A 14449-nucleotide genomic window follows, 5' to 3' on the forward strand; every position below is an offset into this window, starting at 1 on the left:
CTAATGGTAATAATCTTATCGTTCTTTTTCCCAGAGTCATTGTAAAGATCCAGGGGATAGGAAATAAGGATCCAAGAGACAGTATATAAAAACAAGTTTTTGGATACAATGACAGTTCTAGTCATTATTATTAAATATTTTATATAAGTTAAAAGAATAATTATATATGCAGTGTATAATACCGACACACTAACTCTAGGACAGTAGAGCTTTTTCCATTTTAAACATTTTCATATTCAAACATGTTCTTGATCTAATAACATTTTGTCTAAACTTATCCTTTATCTCACCATCTAGTATCCTCACACAATAGGGGACTTGAAAGTATTGTATGTAAAATGGGGCTAGATGATGAAATTGTTTCTTTTCTTAGACAAACATCTTATTTTACTACCTTCAAATTATGGTGCCTGGTCCCAAGGACAGTCAAAATCATGCTTTTTCTTTTTTGTTTGTTTATTTGGGGGCTTTTTTTTTTTAATTCAAGTCCTGAGGCTGAGGCCCAGAGTGTAGGCTGGGGTGGAAGAAGTACCAAAAAATTGGGAATTGAGTATTCGCCTTTCCTTTATTCTATCCTTTACACTGACTCATCTTAAGTTGAAAATAATGGCAAGTGTCTAATCATTGAGAATTTGTTTGTGAAATTACATGCCCAGTTACCTTATATATGGCTACTCATGAACTTTCTTTCTTGGACTAGTTCAGGTTTATCAAATCACAGACTAATTTAAAACACTTTAGTATTTATTTAAAATTTAAATCTCTGATGGATTTTACTACTAAGTCATGCTATCTAAACTAGAAAAACAAAGATGTTTAGCTTCTAAATACTACTCTATAATCTCTAATCTGGAATTCTGAAATTCAAAAACTCCAAATAACAAATATTTTTTGAAGCCCATTTGGCTGCAGATACTGAACCTAACTCACAGGGAGCTATTAATAATCTTTACTTATTTTATTCAGCAAAAGTCACTGCAAAAGTATGGAATGAGGGGTATTCCTAAAGACTTTGCAGAAAAGATGGGCATCTGTTGCACAGCGCATGTGCCTGCTGCTCCTTGGGGTCCCCGGGGGACAGAGAGTAGTTTGTCAGGAGCGTTCTCAGAGTCAAGACCCGAGGGGAAAGGAAGGCAAGTGTCATCAGGCTGTGACACAGTGTCAACTAAGTGCCTTGTCTCATGGCCGATGCCCTCTGATAGGTTAGGTGTTAACTCGGAACACCAGCATCTTTATCTTTATGCATCCCTCCCACTCTCATTGATTCATACATGTCCCTCTACCCCAGTCTCCCTTCAATTCCAGATTTTCTAGCATTTCTTTTTGCAGGACAAACACTGCTCATGAGTTCATATTAATTCTAAGCTTAAGTCACTTCTACACAAAGTAAATGATCATTTGCACTCCTCCAAACTGTACCCATTAGTAGGATTTTTCCTGTCACTACCTTCCAAGTTCACTCCTTGGAGAGAACACACAGCGGCTGCCATCTATTTTCAGCTACTTGCATTCATATACAAAGCTTAGTGTTTGCTCTCCTCTGACAGCCTGTCATACATGCCCTCTCTTGGTCCTTACTCCATCACAGGCATGAGCTGAGTGGGAGGTGCCAGCACAATGGTAGGTGATGTGGAGGTCTGGACCAACCACTTATGTAGTTTTCTTGTGTCTCTGCTAGAGCTCATATTCTCTCCCAAATCTACCATTTCCATCTTGCAATGGATTTATTATGGAACTGTTGAACATTATGACATCATGACTCTAATAAAATTTTGTTTCGTATGGGCAAGTCTGGCGACAAGGTCAGTCAGTGACCCATGGTTAGGTGCTCTGTCCCCACCACCACCCAGGAGCATATCAGGAGCTGTTTGTTAAATGGTGTATAATTTATACCGCAGACGATGTGGTTTAGCTCGAGAATCCTAGGGGTCTCTGATGTGATTTCCCAGTTGGGATTTGTTCTAACTCCGCACAGTGTATTTTCCCACTCAGCACAATGTGTTTATCCTTCTGATGGCGTAGCACCTCTTAGACTTTGTGACTCAAGTGGTGATGTTGTCTGCATCCCAGTCTAGACCTGCACCATATGCCTTTTTTGCTCTGGGCCCCCTTCAGGCAACATACCTTCCATACTACCAAATTCTGAGCCAGAAGCAGCAATCTGAGACATGGAAGGATTCTGCCTTTAAAACCGAAACTGGCATAGTAGGTATCATGTCTTCCCTTTGTTGTGGGAGAGTCTACATGCAATAAGTCAACCTTTTGGGGGGAGAGAATGTCTCGGCATATGCCTGATCACTGGACTCAAAAACACTTGACTAATGTGTCAGGTAATGAGATGTTCCTGGCTTATTTTGTACAGCTTTCTTGACAGTGCCCTATCAAATTTTATTTTGTTTTATCATATAAAGCTATAGGACCGTTTCTATGGCTCTCCACTGAAAGATGGAACACATTTTAAATATTTCCTCCTGGGTATGAAGTGCACTCTTTTGACTGAAGGCAGTTTAACTTCAGCTTCATTTGTGCTTCGTGTAACTTGAAGTATTTGAGACTTCTGACTTGCATCACAACATGAAATGAAGTGGAACTATTGGAAAACACAAACTAAATGTCATGTAGTTTCCTAAGTCTATGAAAGAAATTTACTCTCTCTTGGGGGGGGGGCATTCAGAATGTGGAGCTGTAGTCAAGCAAGCACTCATTGTTGTCAAACACGCCGTCCTAAAATTTTAATGTGGATGCTCCTAGATGTCATTCTACATTGAGATATTCATACAGAAGCTTTTAAAAATAATTTTTTAATTTAATTATTGTTCAACTACAGTTTTCTGTCTTTTTCTCCCATCCCAGCCCACCCCCCAGTGCTCCCCACCTCCCTCCCATTTCTACCCCCCTTAGTTGTTGTCCATGTGTCCTTTATACTAGTTCCTGTAAATCCTTCCCCTTTTTCCCTGAAATTTCCTCCCCTCTCCCCTCTGGTCACTGTCCCCCTGTTCTTTATACAGAGGCTTATTTTAAGGAAAGTGACATATATACTATCAATGACGGTAATCATGATCACACTGTAAAATATTTTTGTTTAAATTTGTTTGCTGCACATCAACATTATTGCTAATTTTACATTTTTTATCAGATAACTTTGTGGTCGATTCCAGTTCTTGTGTGCGTGCCTGCCCTAGTTCCAAGATGGAAGTAGAAGAGAATGGGATTAAAATGTGTAAGCCTTGCACTGATATTTGTCCAAAAGGTGAGTGATATTCNTTTATACAGAGGCTTATTTTAAGGAAAGTGACATTTATACTATCAATGACAGTAATCATGATCACACTGTAAAATATTTTTGTTTAAATTTGTTTGCTGCACATCAACATTATTGCTAATTTTACATTTTTTATCAGATAACTTTGTGGTCGATTCCAGTTCTTGTGTGCGTGCCTGCCCTAGTTCCAAGATGGAAGTAGAAGAGAATGGGATTAAAATGTGTAAGCCTTGCACTGATATTTGTCCAAAAGGTGAGTGATATTCTGGCTGTAACAGGGATTCTAGAAAAAGTTTACTTTTATACTTTTATATGCATTTACTCTTTAGTGGGGAAACAGCATTTGCCTCTCAGAACATACGACTCCCCTAGCAAAACCTCCCCACGGAAACTTTTCCATGACTTTGAATAGTTCTCAGAATTATCCACTATTGTAACAATATCTATTACTGATTTTGAATGATAGATACCACTATAATCCAGGTAAAACTTGAGTTCACTTTAATAGGAACTCAGAAATTAAGTTTCATTTTATTTTATATGCAGCAAATCTTAGAAATTATGAGCAAAGCAATGGTTCACACAGTGATTTTAGCATTAGAGCACATATTAGTCACTCGCCAATGTATCCACAATCATCTCCTGTGCACAAAAAGGGGTACAGAGGGAAATGCAACATGCCATTTACTCTCTGCGTCTAAAAAATATTTTGAAAGTGAGATATAGGAAATGGCAAGACGTTTACCATAAGTGCTAAATAAATGTTACAGATCATTGATGTTCTAGAATTTGAGTGGAGGAAGAAATAACTTCCAGCTATGGTGCTCAAATTAAAGTCCTGTTCAAAAAAAACTTTTTAAATACTATTAAGCTTTTAAAGTAATGGGATTGTGTTTTAAAAGTGCAAATTTTGCAATTACTTTTAGACTACATTCTCTCTCTCACCCCTGCCCCCAATCTCTTCATATACACACACATTTTGGGGGTTTTTTTCTTCTTTTTTTTTTAAAGTAGAACCTAAAGAAAGCACAGGTACTGCTTAAATCAATGTTTTGATGGCTCTTTATTGTAATTATAACTCAACACACATCATTACCACTCTTTTAGTATATATTCTTAATTTAACAAGTATTTTTAAAACTGGAGGTTGTAGACCATTATGAGGTTATGAAATTATTTTAAGTGACTAGCATTTAAAAAGTTTTAAAAACAATATTTTGGGATGAATTAGAAATGAAGTGACTTTATGTAGTAAGAGCGAGTTTTGATTATTCAAAGTATCATTTTAGTTATGCATCCTCTATGTGTATATACTGGGTCTTGATACAAAATACAATTCCTGTGGGTCATGGTCACTAGATTATAAAACAGGAACACTGCCGACCAAGAAGTGAATGTTGCATGAAAGAATTATTATATATGTTAGAAAGCCATTTAATTCCTATGATAATATTTTAATTTTATAGTGAAAATAGTGTTAGTTTATAATTAAAAATGCAATGATTTATTGACTGAAAAAATGTTTCTCATTATCTTGACTTTGAATCTTGTTTTTCCAGCTTGTGACGGCATTGGCACAGGATCACTGGTGTCAGCCCAGACTGTGGATTCCAGTAACATTGACAGATTCATAAACTGCACCAAAATCAATGGGAATTTGATCTTTCTTGTCACTGGTATTCATGGGTCAGTACCAACTTTTTGCAGAAAATGATTTTATGAAGTGTAGACGAAGCTTAAGCACGTCTTTAGCTTTGTTTGCTTGATTCTTTTTGACCCAGAGGAGTTCTGCCCCACAGTAATGCTCTTCTCCAGCAAATCAAATGTCATGTTTCACCAGCAAGGAGGGTAAACCCAAGTGTGGGACGCACCCAGGTTGTGCATTAGTGGCTACTCAGTTTTGAAAACGTACTTTTATGTACAAGCTAACAAATGTTTGTAGAGCATTCTCATTTGATCTGCAGATTCCAGCAAGCTTGATACATTTTTAGGTATGATTAGGGAAACAGCAACAATGGGTGAAGTGGGGAGTTCCATTCAAATTTCTAAACAATCCGTTTAAAACATCGTAAGTAAGTATTCCTTAAAAAATGTATCTCACAAAAAGCAAAGCAGGATGTTGAAATTGTCTTGAGCTTTCAGAACTTCTTTTTGACATCACATGTGTTTTTCTCTGTTTTCTAAGGTTGGAAAGTTAGTACCGTGGTAAGGGATCTATAAAATGAATTTCATTTTCACAGTAAAAATTGTAACATTTTCTGGGCTCCATCAGTACAGAACCACCTGCTGGTTTTAACTAGGAAAACAGCCCAGTTTGTAGTCTTTCCATCGCAATGAAAATGTCAATAGTTTACTTTATATTTTATCTATTTGTCTCTGTTACTACTTAATCCCTAAATAGCGGTGCTACTGGCTACAGATAAAGAATATCACTCACATATTTCAGTTCAAAATCTTACTCTAAACATATATAATATTATTTCCACAAGCAACATAATTTAACACATTTTGAATAAATATGTCCTACTAGAAATAGCAAGAGGAATAAAACAGTGTTTCTCTCTATTCAAATAAATTACTATAGGTCTTGTTCCATAAAACATTTCTTTGCTTTAAAATGTAGCTTTTAATATGGGACTATGCCAAATACTCTAATGATATGTATACACTTTCTATCCCAGATATGTTATATTTGACCCATGCGGTATTTTTTAAAGGTCAAGACTTCTAAATTCGTTTTTAAAATATGTGCACTCGGTTACTCCTAGCCCACGCTTTTACATGGCAACAGTCTGGTCAGGCTAGAGAGTACTCACCATTTGGGACACGTTCATTCAAATTTACTGGAGTCCCCACTGGCTCTCCAAATCCATTTACACTGATTTGATTGCCCACCTTGGCTGGTGGATAGACCTGGGTTGATACTGTTTTGCATCTATATAATTTGATGCATATGCAACACTCCATAATAATGTATTTATATTTTAACTTTTAAAAAACATATTTCAGCATGAATGACAGATTGGATCATGTTAACAGTGTCATCTGAGGATTGAAGCATAGCTACTCAACTCGCATTACCTGATTCCACCCAGATATAATAAATGAGTTGGCCTCAGTCCATCAGGGTGGGGTAAGATCTGGAAACAGCCTCATGAATTGCATTACGCAAGTGGCTTTCATCTCCATCAAGCCAATATCCATCTCTTATATATTAAGCATTTTAATAGTTCTTTAATTCTGAAACAAAAATCATAGATAAGAGTGCCCATATACACACAAATAAATAGTAATTTTATAAAGTGATTTTGATTATCCAATTGGAAGTTAAGAAGTAAGGGAAGATGTTCAGGTATAGCACCATCGTGCCATTGACACAAACAGACTCGGTACTCTTATTTCTTTATTTAGAGTGGGAACTGGAGGCCAAACTCAGTGTTTAGGGTTATCCGTAGGAATGAAAATAATCTTTTAATCTTGTCATGTTCAACGTTGTTCACATGCATGAGTTTTGAATCTCAAAATGCTCCCCCAAAAAGCATGTCCATAATGTGTCAGGTATTCAGATGACATTCTGCAATGATGATAGACAATGGACATGTGATAATGGGTTGAGTGACAAACTAGCTTTCAGCGCAACTGAGAAAAACTGTTTCTCTGTCTTAACGCTGAGCTTTATATTGCATCTCTGAACACAGTGACAGAGTCAGTCCAGTGTTCTTACTCATGCTCTGAATTTAGCTAAGAAAGGTCTTGATTTTATAATTCCATGGATTTGAAGTGGCTGGTACTCTGCAGTTGGTAAGTAGAATTCTGTCAACTTATTTTATGAGAGTCCTGAATCTCTAAAATTAAGTGTATAAAATTTCTGTGGTCCATTGGGCTTCATGTGAACAGTCTAGAATTTACTAGTATCTGCAACCTGGACGTGTTCTCAGTAAAAGTTTGGACTGACCCCATTATTGTGTGCTCACCCTGAATTTTTACTGTTTCTCAATAAAGTCAGAATATTTTATTGTATTATCAGAGCTGTTCTATACATTGCTTTTCATCAAAAAAACACAATTGTGGAAAATTCATTCTACTATTGTAGTACTGATATTTCTTCTGTATACAAAAGTTTTTGTCCATCAAGTACAATAGCAACAAGCCCTGAATGGTGTGGCTCAGTGGGTTGGACACCATCCTGCAAACCAAAAGGTCACCTGTTTGATTCCTGGTCAGGGCACATGGCTGGGTTACGGGCCAGATTCCAGTTGAGGGTGTGAAAGAGGTAACTGATTGATATGTCTCTCCCTGACTTTCTCTTTCATTTCCCTCTGTCTAAAAATGAATAAAATATTTAAAAAGTAGTGTGACAAAAAGAAATTTCCCAGAAGGTGAACTTAATTTTTTGGCTTCATATTCATAAAAAACATAGTTATTTATTCTACACATCTTCAGTTAAGAGTAGAGCAAATTGTTTCAGAACATTTAATTTAGATGCCAAGCCTTTGAGGATCTTCATGTCAGATTGAGGAAAATATTCATTGTTTATGTGTGAATTTTAGGGAAATTCATTTATAGTATTTCTCAAAGCCTTCCATAAATCTCCATGTTAAACTAGTTGTACAGTATATTGACTACACTTCTTAGTTTGAAACTGTAATTTAATCAACCAAAGGTATTTTTTTCCCTTCAAAGACATGGGAAGGTTCGCAGTATAAAAGAATATGTTAATGAATCAAGTTGAAAAGGCTACCACTAACATAGTTTTTATAAGGCTCTAAGGCTAGAATAAATAAATGCCAATGGATTCAGACTAAATTCCCAGGAAACAGGCCATATGCCTATCTGTTAGTTAAAACTGTATCCAGTGAGTCACCATACCCTCGTGTTTATGCCCTGTACATGAAAGAAGGCTCCTAAAGATGGTCAGACAGCAGATGCCCTCACACACACACAGACACCAGTGTGGTGGGTACCTGAGGGGAGGGTGGGGGCATCATAAAAGGTGGTGGGTGTCAAATATGTGGTGATGGAAGATTGTATGTTGTATCATAAAATTGCACTCTTGAACTTATATAATTTTATTAACCAATGGCACCCCAGTGTATTTAAAAAGAATTAAAGTAAAAACACAAAGATTCTATATATACATGTATATACATATGTACATATATGTATATATGTACATGCATATGTATATATTTATTTATCTGTGTATGTATTTGTATATATGTACATATGTGCAGTATATTATTACTATATGTGTGTATGTATACATAAATTTATTTGTATATATTTATATATATAGCAAATTACAAAATAACAAATAGGCACAGCAAGAATAGAACTCAGTTGATTGCTACAGAGGGTTATATGCTTCTTAAAAAGCCTAAGTTCATTGTTCTTAAAAGGTTTGATCTCTCTAGAAGAAGTGGTCATTAAATAGGTTGCAATTTTTTCTGAAGAGTATATGTCAATATGAAGTTTCTGTTTGCTCAGTATAGCACATAATGCCCTTTAATGTAATAAAGCATTTAAAAAGACTATGTATTCCTTAAGAACTGAAAATATTGCTTGAATTATTGAGAAGTGTTTGGAGTTGTGACATAAACTATGTTTATGTTTGGGTCAATATTTAAGTGCACAGTTATTTCATATGGTCAGTATATAATACATGAAAAATGTTCTTAAGATGATCTCTGAAAAATATATTAAACATTTCATTTTCAAAGATATTTTATGTTTGGTTTTGGGAGGCAGGATCTCTCTCTGTATATATATATGTATATGAATATATATCAAAATCATTATTTATAAAATATGTGTATACATTAGAAGATGGCATTTTTTTAAATCTTCAAATTTATACCACCTTTTGAGTATTATTAAACTTGTCATAAGTTTTGTCTTTATATGTTGGAGTGATATATATAGATGTAAGCAAATAGATCTGAGTTATGAAAATAAATATAAATAAACCAGAGGGCACAAGATTGCTTTAAATAACTCATAAAAAGAGTAACTTTTAAACAATGTTATCAATATTGTTTCACTAATTCACTAATAGATAGAAGATAGAAAATTCACTAATAGATAAATGTGACGATACAGAAAAAAGGCAACTTCATGTGTTTGCTCCTACCCCTCTTAAGAGACTGCAGGCAGTCTCTGCAAGTTAGAGCACTTTGAGGACCCTAGAAGACAGTGTCCTTGCTAACTTAATTTATATGCAGAGCATATTTTCCCAATGAAGAGCAAACATGTAAAGCAAAACAAAATAAATGGTTCATAAATGGATTTGCTCTATGTGGAGGTTTCTCTAGAATAGTCAACCTGAATTATTTCTGTAAATCTAGGACAGCCTTTGAGGAACTGATGCTCCGTGTCATCTAAATAGTCCTCAGAGCATCGTGTATTTACCATGCAGTCTAGGCCAGAAAAATTCGGACAGCCATCGCTAAACGTCCTATTGACAATTAAAATTCTATTTAAATAAAATACTGTCACATTTTTACTATTTGTATTGCTTTATTTAGTTTTAAATCTGAACACTTCTCTTCTTGGTTTTCTAGGGACCCTTACAATGCGATCGAAGCCATAGACCCAGAGAAACTGAATGTCTTTCGGACAGTGAGAGAGATAACAGGTAATTTTCTTAAGTGCAATTGTCGTACTATTAACTATGCATTATTTCTGTCTTCTTGAAAATATTACACAATACAGGAGTCAGAAACTCTTTTTAAAAGTAAATTCTAGTCTTCTTAACATTTCTGTATGTTTTGAAAGCCCACAGAATTTAAAGGGTAATGTATCCTTGAAATTTTGATGTTACTAGTTTTGCAATTGTCAACTGACCTTTGAACCTATGTTTTTCTTTTTACCTTTTCACGAGAAGTACTATTGAGCATGAGTAATGTGTAGTATTTATTTAACACATTTACAGAGCACCTGATATAGTAGGTGATATAGGCTCATAGAAATAAACATTGATTTTCTATTAAAGAATGTAAAATTAAATGAGGAGAGTTCTAAGGCATATTATATCTATCTATGTATAGAGACATATGTGCATTATATATGCACATATATATGTGTATATGCATACACACATATGCACACATATATGCCTTAGAATGCAAGATAGAAAACTGATGTCATAAGTGTAAAAAGTGGTAAAGGATTTCAGACAAATTGAAATTGTATTTTTCTCTTTATCTAGTTAGACTAAGTATTTTTGCTTTTGAAAGAATAAATTAAGAATTATTTAAATAATTTAAGATATACAATTATATAGTTCCATATTTCTGAGAAACATAAATTTTTGGTGCTCATTTTTTTATATTATATGTTTCTGGAGTATTGCAGCCCTGAAACTTTGAATAACATACTCAATTTTGGAAGAAGTATGAGATAGAATGATTCAAGAGTAGAAATATTCATGCCCTTCTCTTTTTATATTTTAATGCATTTTCATCACAGTTCTAGAATAGTCAGGATTAAACACTATTACTAAGACAATGATACTCTGAATGTTCCTATTCTTTTGTAGGTTTCTTGAATATACAATCATGGCCCCCAAACATGACGGACTTCAGTGTTTTCTCTAACCTGGTGACCATTGGTGGAAGAGTGCTCTATAGGTAGGCTTCTGTGTTCAAAGATGAGGTCTCCCAGATTTAAAGAGTAACATCATGCTTATGTTATGTCAAAACTGTCAGCCTCATTAAATCACTGATTCTAGAAATATTGGGTTTCTACTTTTAATTCCAAACGTAAGCTCAACAAAAAATACCCAATTGTGCTCAGAGTATAGAAAATACACCTTTGGATTTTTCAGCTACCTACTATTACAGTAACATTGATGTCTTAAAGGTATGAAGCACATGATGTCAACCATAAAATTAAACCTTATTTTTGTTCCTATGTTATTATAAATAAAAGATAGAGTTGGATGACTTAGAAATGGCCCAAATGTATGGAATACAAATGCCGTACCAGGAAGTTTTTATTTCGTCTCTGGTGCTGTCATTGGAACCAAGCATATTGAGCTTATGTTTCATGAATTATCCCATGACCCTATATGCAGCACTAGTTATAATTAACTGAAAAGTCAGGGCTCAGAAGAACACTGTTATAATTGTCTGATGGCAATATTTTTACTAATATAATAAAACTAGAACTACTATTATCAAGATAAAGATGCCAATCACCTGTTGCCCATAGCTGAATCATCCGAATAGTTTTTGCAGAGGAATGTTCAAGCTTAAAGTAAAATTTGATGCAGACTCCTTGTTCTACTCAGTCATTTTGAACATGACGACCACACAGTACACAAGCTCACTCAATTGTATCTACAACCCCCGATGACTAGTACAGTGAAGTCATCATTGTTCACACATGCACATCCCAATCCACTCTCCTTGGCTGCCAGGTTACATCGATGTCCCTCAAACCTTTCCCATTATATTAATAGTGGCTGGACTTATTCCAGACTAACCTTTATTGTGTGTGTGTGTGTGGGTATGTATGTGTGTGTGTAAAACAGTGATATACATTTAGATTTATAAATAAAATAAAAGGGGACAGCTTAGATATTCAAATCACATTCACTAGTTGATTAAAATGTTGGAAACACATTTAATCTTCAGAGGATTGAAAAGGAACTCAACTATAAAAATGTATGTTAAAATGTGAAAAATTTCCTTGAAAAGATCATTTGTTTCCACAGTGTAGTTGTTTAACTTTAAGAGATCTTTTCCCCAGTCACACAAGCCTTCTTTTAATTTACATTTAATTTCATTCTTCTCTTTAATTTTTAATATATCCTAACTTTATTCATTCTTCAAATATTACCATTATATTTTTGTCTGTGAATAAATTATCATTAAATATCAAATACATCTCTATGATATTTACCTTTGGAAACCATTCTAACTTATGAAATAGAGTACAATTAGTAGTATCTTAATTTGGATAGACAAAAAGTCATTCCATACACATTTATTTAATCAGTCTTAATATAGGATTTCATCCTTGAGGAACTTGAGATTTTAGGGGTGGAGGGGCAGTTATCATTTATGTTAACTGGTAAATAGTGTTAGTGGTAAATATGTAGACAGAGATATCATTAACATTCATACTTCTACAAATGAGCATTCTTCCTTTGGGTGTTACACTTGAAACTACCAGTGGGAAGTATGTAAAGATTTGATATTCTGAGCACAAATTTATTGACTCGATCTCTCTTTGTGCCCTGTCTGCCTTCCTTTGGAGTAAGATGTGACATGACTGTTTTATTTCAAGAACAAATGTCCTTGTCAGAAATTATTTCTTATTGTTCAGTGTCTCCTCTGCCTTCTCTTTAGTGGCCTCTCCTTACTTATCCTCAAGCAACAAGGCATCACTTCACTGCATTTCCAGTCCCTGAAAGAAATCAGTGCAGGAAACATCTACATTACTGACAACAGCAACCTGTGTTACTATCATACCATCAACTGGACGACGCTCTTCAGCACTATCAACCAGAGGATAGTGATCCGGGACAATAGGAAAGCTGAAAACTGTAGTAAGTACATTGCTCAGACATGAAAACATCGATGCTTTACACATTTTCTCCCATTATTTATTAGACCAACAGTTAATAGCAGCGGGTCAGAACTGTTGCCTTCCCTTCCTCAACCCTGAAGAATTGTTGGTACAAATAATCGGAATAGCTGACTTTTTATAACACATTGTGCGCTTTTATAATATAGTCTATATTTGCAAATCTTGCCTAATTACAAGTACCCTGTGTGGAGAATACGATTCAATTGGTGTGAGAAGAACCCGGGAACCCAGCTGTTTAATCAACATCTGGGTGATTCTTTGGATTCAATCAGTTTGTAGAATTCATCCCAGTGAATTTTCTGGTTGCTTTCTGTGCATTTGATGACATAGAATACTTCTCACTTGTTATTTGCCATTTGAGAGTAGTGGACATAACGAAGATGTTTTCTTCTGAAAAGTGTAAAATGCTGTTCAAAAAGAAAGTTCATTTCATAGATGCATTTCTGAGGTGTTTCACTGTCTCTTTCCCACATATTCTGGCTGCTTGTTGATCCTCTTCATCACGTCTTTGTTGCACAGGCGCTAAGAGTGTTTTAATGGGTATAGGATGTGACCATTCCTATCTTATACTTGATATGCCAATGATTAATACTTAATTCCTCCCTGTTTTTCTATTGAGTATTTCTCTCTTTTACATCATAGAGCACCACCACTATGCATTTAAGTGTCTGACTGGCCTGTAATAAATATCAAGTAAAAGACAGGATTTAGATGATCTGTCCGTAAACACATATTGTAGTTGTGGTAATGGTGAGTGAGCCCTACTTACAAGTCATGCCTCTAAAAATTATTTTGCTATCAGAGTGTCTTCTGATTTCTTTAATCTCATCATTAGAACAATCACTGGGGTATAAACATGTGTAATGAAATTTATTTTTTCTGGGTATATGTGAATAAATAGTACAGGATATTTTAAACTACTTTTTCTATTTTAAAAAAGAATTTCCATCACCACTTATCCCCTCTATACCCTCTTCTGCCATTTAAAAATATATAAACTCTTAAGATATCAACTTGATTTAAGCTTATTACTTTGAAGAGTCAGCAACTTAGTTTATTTTTAATATCTTGTTTTATAAGGGGTTTAAGGTACCTCAGGTTAGCAATTTTCATAAAACATAATTTGTAAGCAACTCATTTTAGCTGTTTCAGAGCTGGAAAAATATTTTTCAGAGAAAAGAGATCTGTTGCAACATGAGGTCCCTATATTGAAGAAGCTTAAGTTCTTACACATTCTTCAGTCCCATGTAGACTCAAGAAGTGCAGACTTTCATCACATGTCAGAATATGCATGTTCGCATTGAATGAGATGTTTCTTATAATGTGGCCTGGATCATATCATTGGTTTTGCTCATTTCTGATTCTTGACAGAAAATTGCTTTTCCTTCTTTTTTCTAGTTCTGACCTTTATACCCCACAGTACTATATACGTGTTTGCACATACCTCAGATTGAGTAGATTATTCACAGAAATGAAAAAGGATAATTTTCAACACTAACTTATAAATATCTCCCTAAGTCAGGGTTATACACTACTTCTACTTTTTTCAAAACAACAAAACAAAATAAAATTATGCCCTTTCAAAGAAAATAT

General features: G+C 34.8%; 1 protein-coding gene across 3 annotated transcripts in view; it reads left to right on the plus strand.

The window, feature by feature from the left end:
• ERBB4 (erb-b2 receptor tyrosine kinase 4) overlaps window positions 1–14449 on the plus strand; it is a 999063-nt gene that overhangs the window by 714037 nt on the left and 270577 nt on the right. For all 3 annotated transcript variants that reach the window (XM_037042022.1, XM_037042020.1, XM_037042023.1), the window contains exons 8-12: window positions 3137–3250; window positions 4822–4948; window positions 9823–9896; window positions 10800–10890; window positions 12616–12815. In XM_037042022.1, coding sequence (XP_036897917.1) covers window positions 3137–3250; window positions 4822–4948; window positions 9823–9896; window positions 10800–10890; window positions 12616–12815 — 606 coding nt within the window. The remainder of the gene's footprint in view (window positions 1–3136; window positions 3251–4821; window positions 4949–9822; window positions 9897–10799; window positions 10891–12615; window positions 12816–14449) is intronic.

Source organism: Sturnira hondurensis, unplaced genomic scaffold (assembly GCF_014824575.4).
Source record: "Sturnira hondurensis isolate 20B ecotype Veracruz unplaced genomic scaffold, ASM1482457v3 Scaffold0003681, whole genome shotgun sequence".
Taxonomy (NCBI): Eukaryota; Metazoa; Chordata; class Mammalia; order Chiroptera; family Phyllostomidae; genus Sturnira; species Sturnira hondurensis.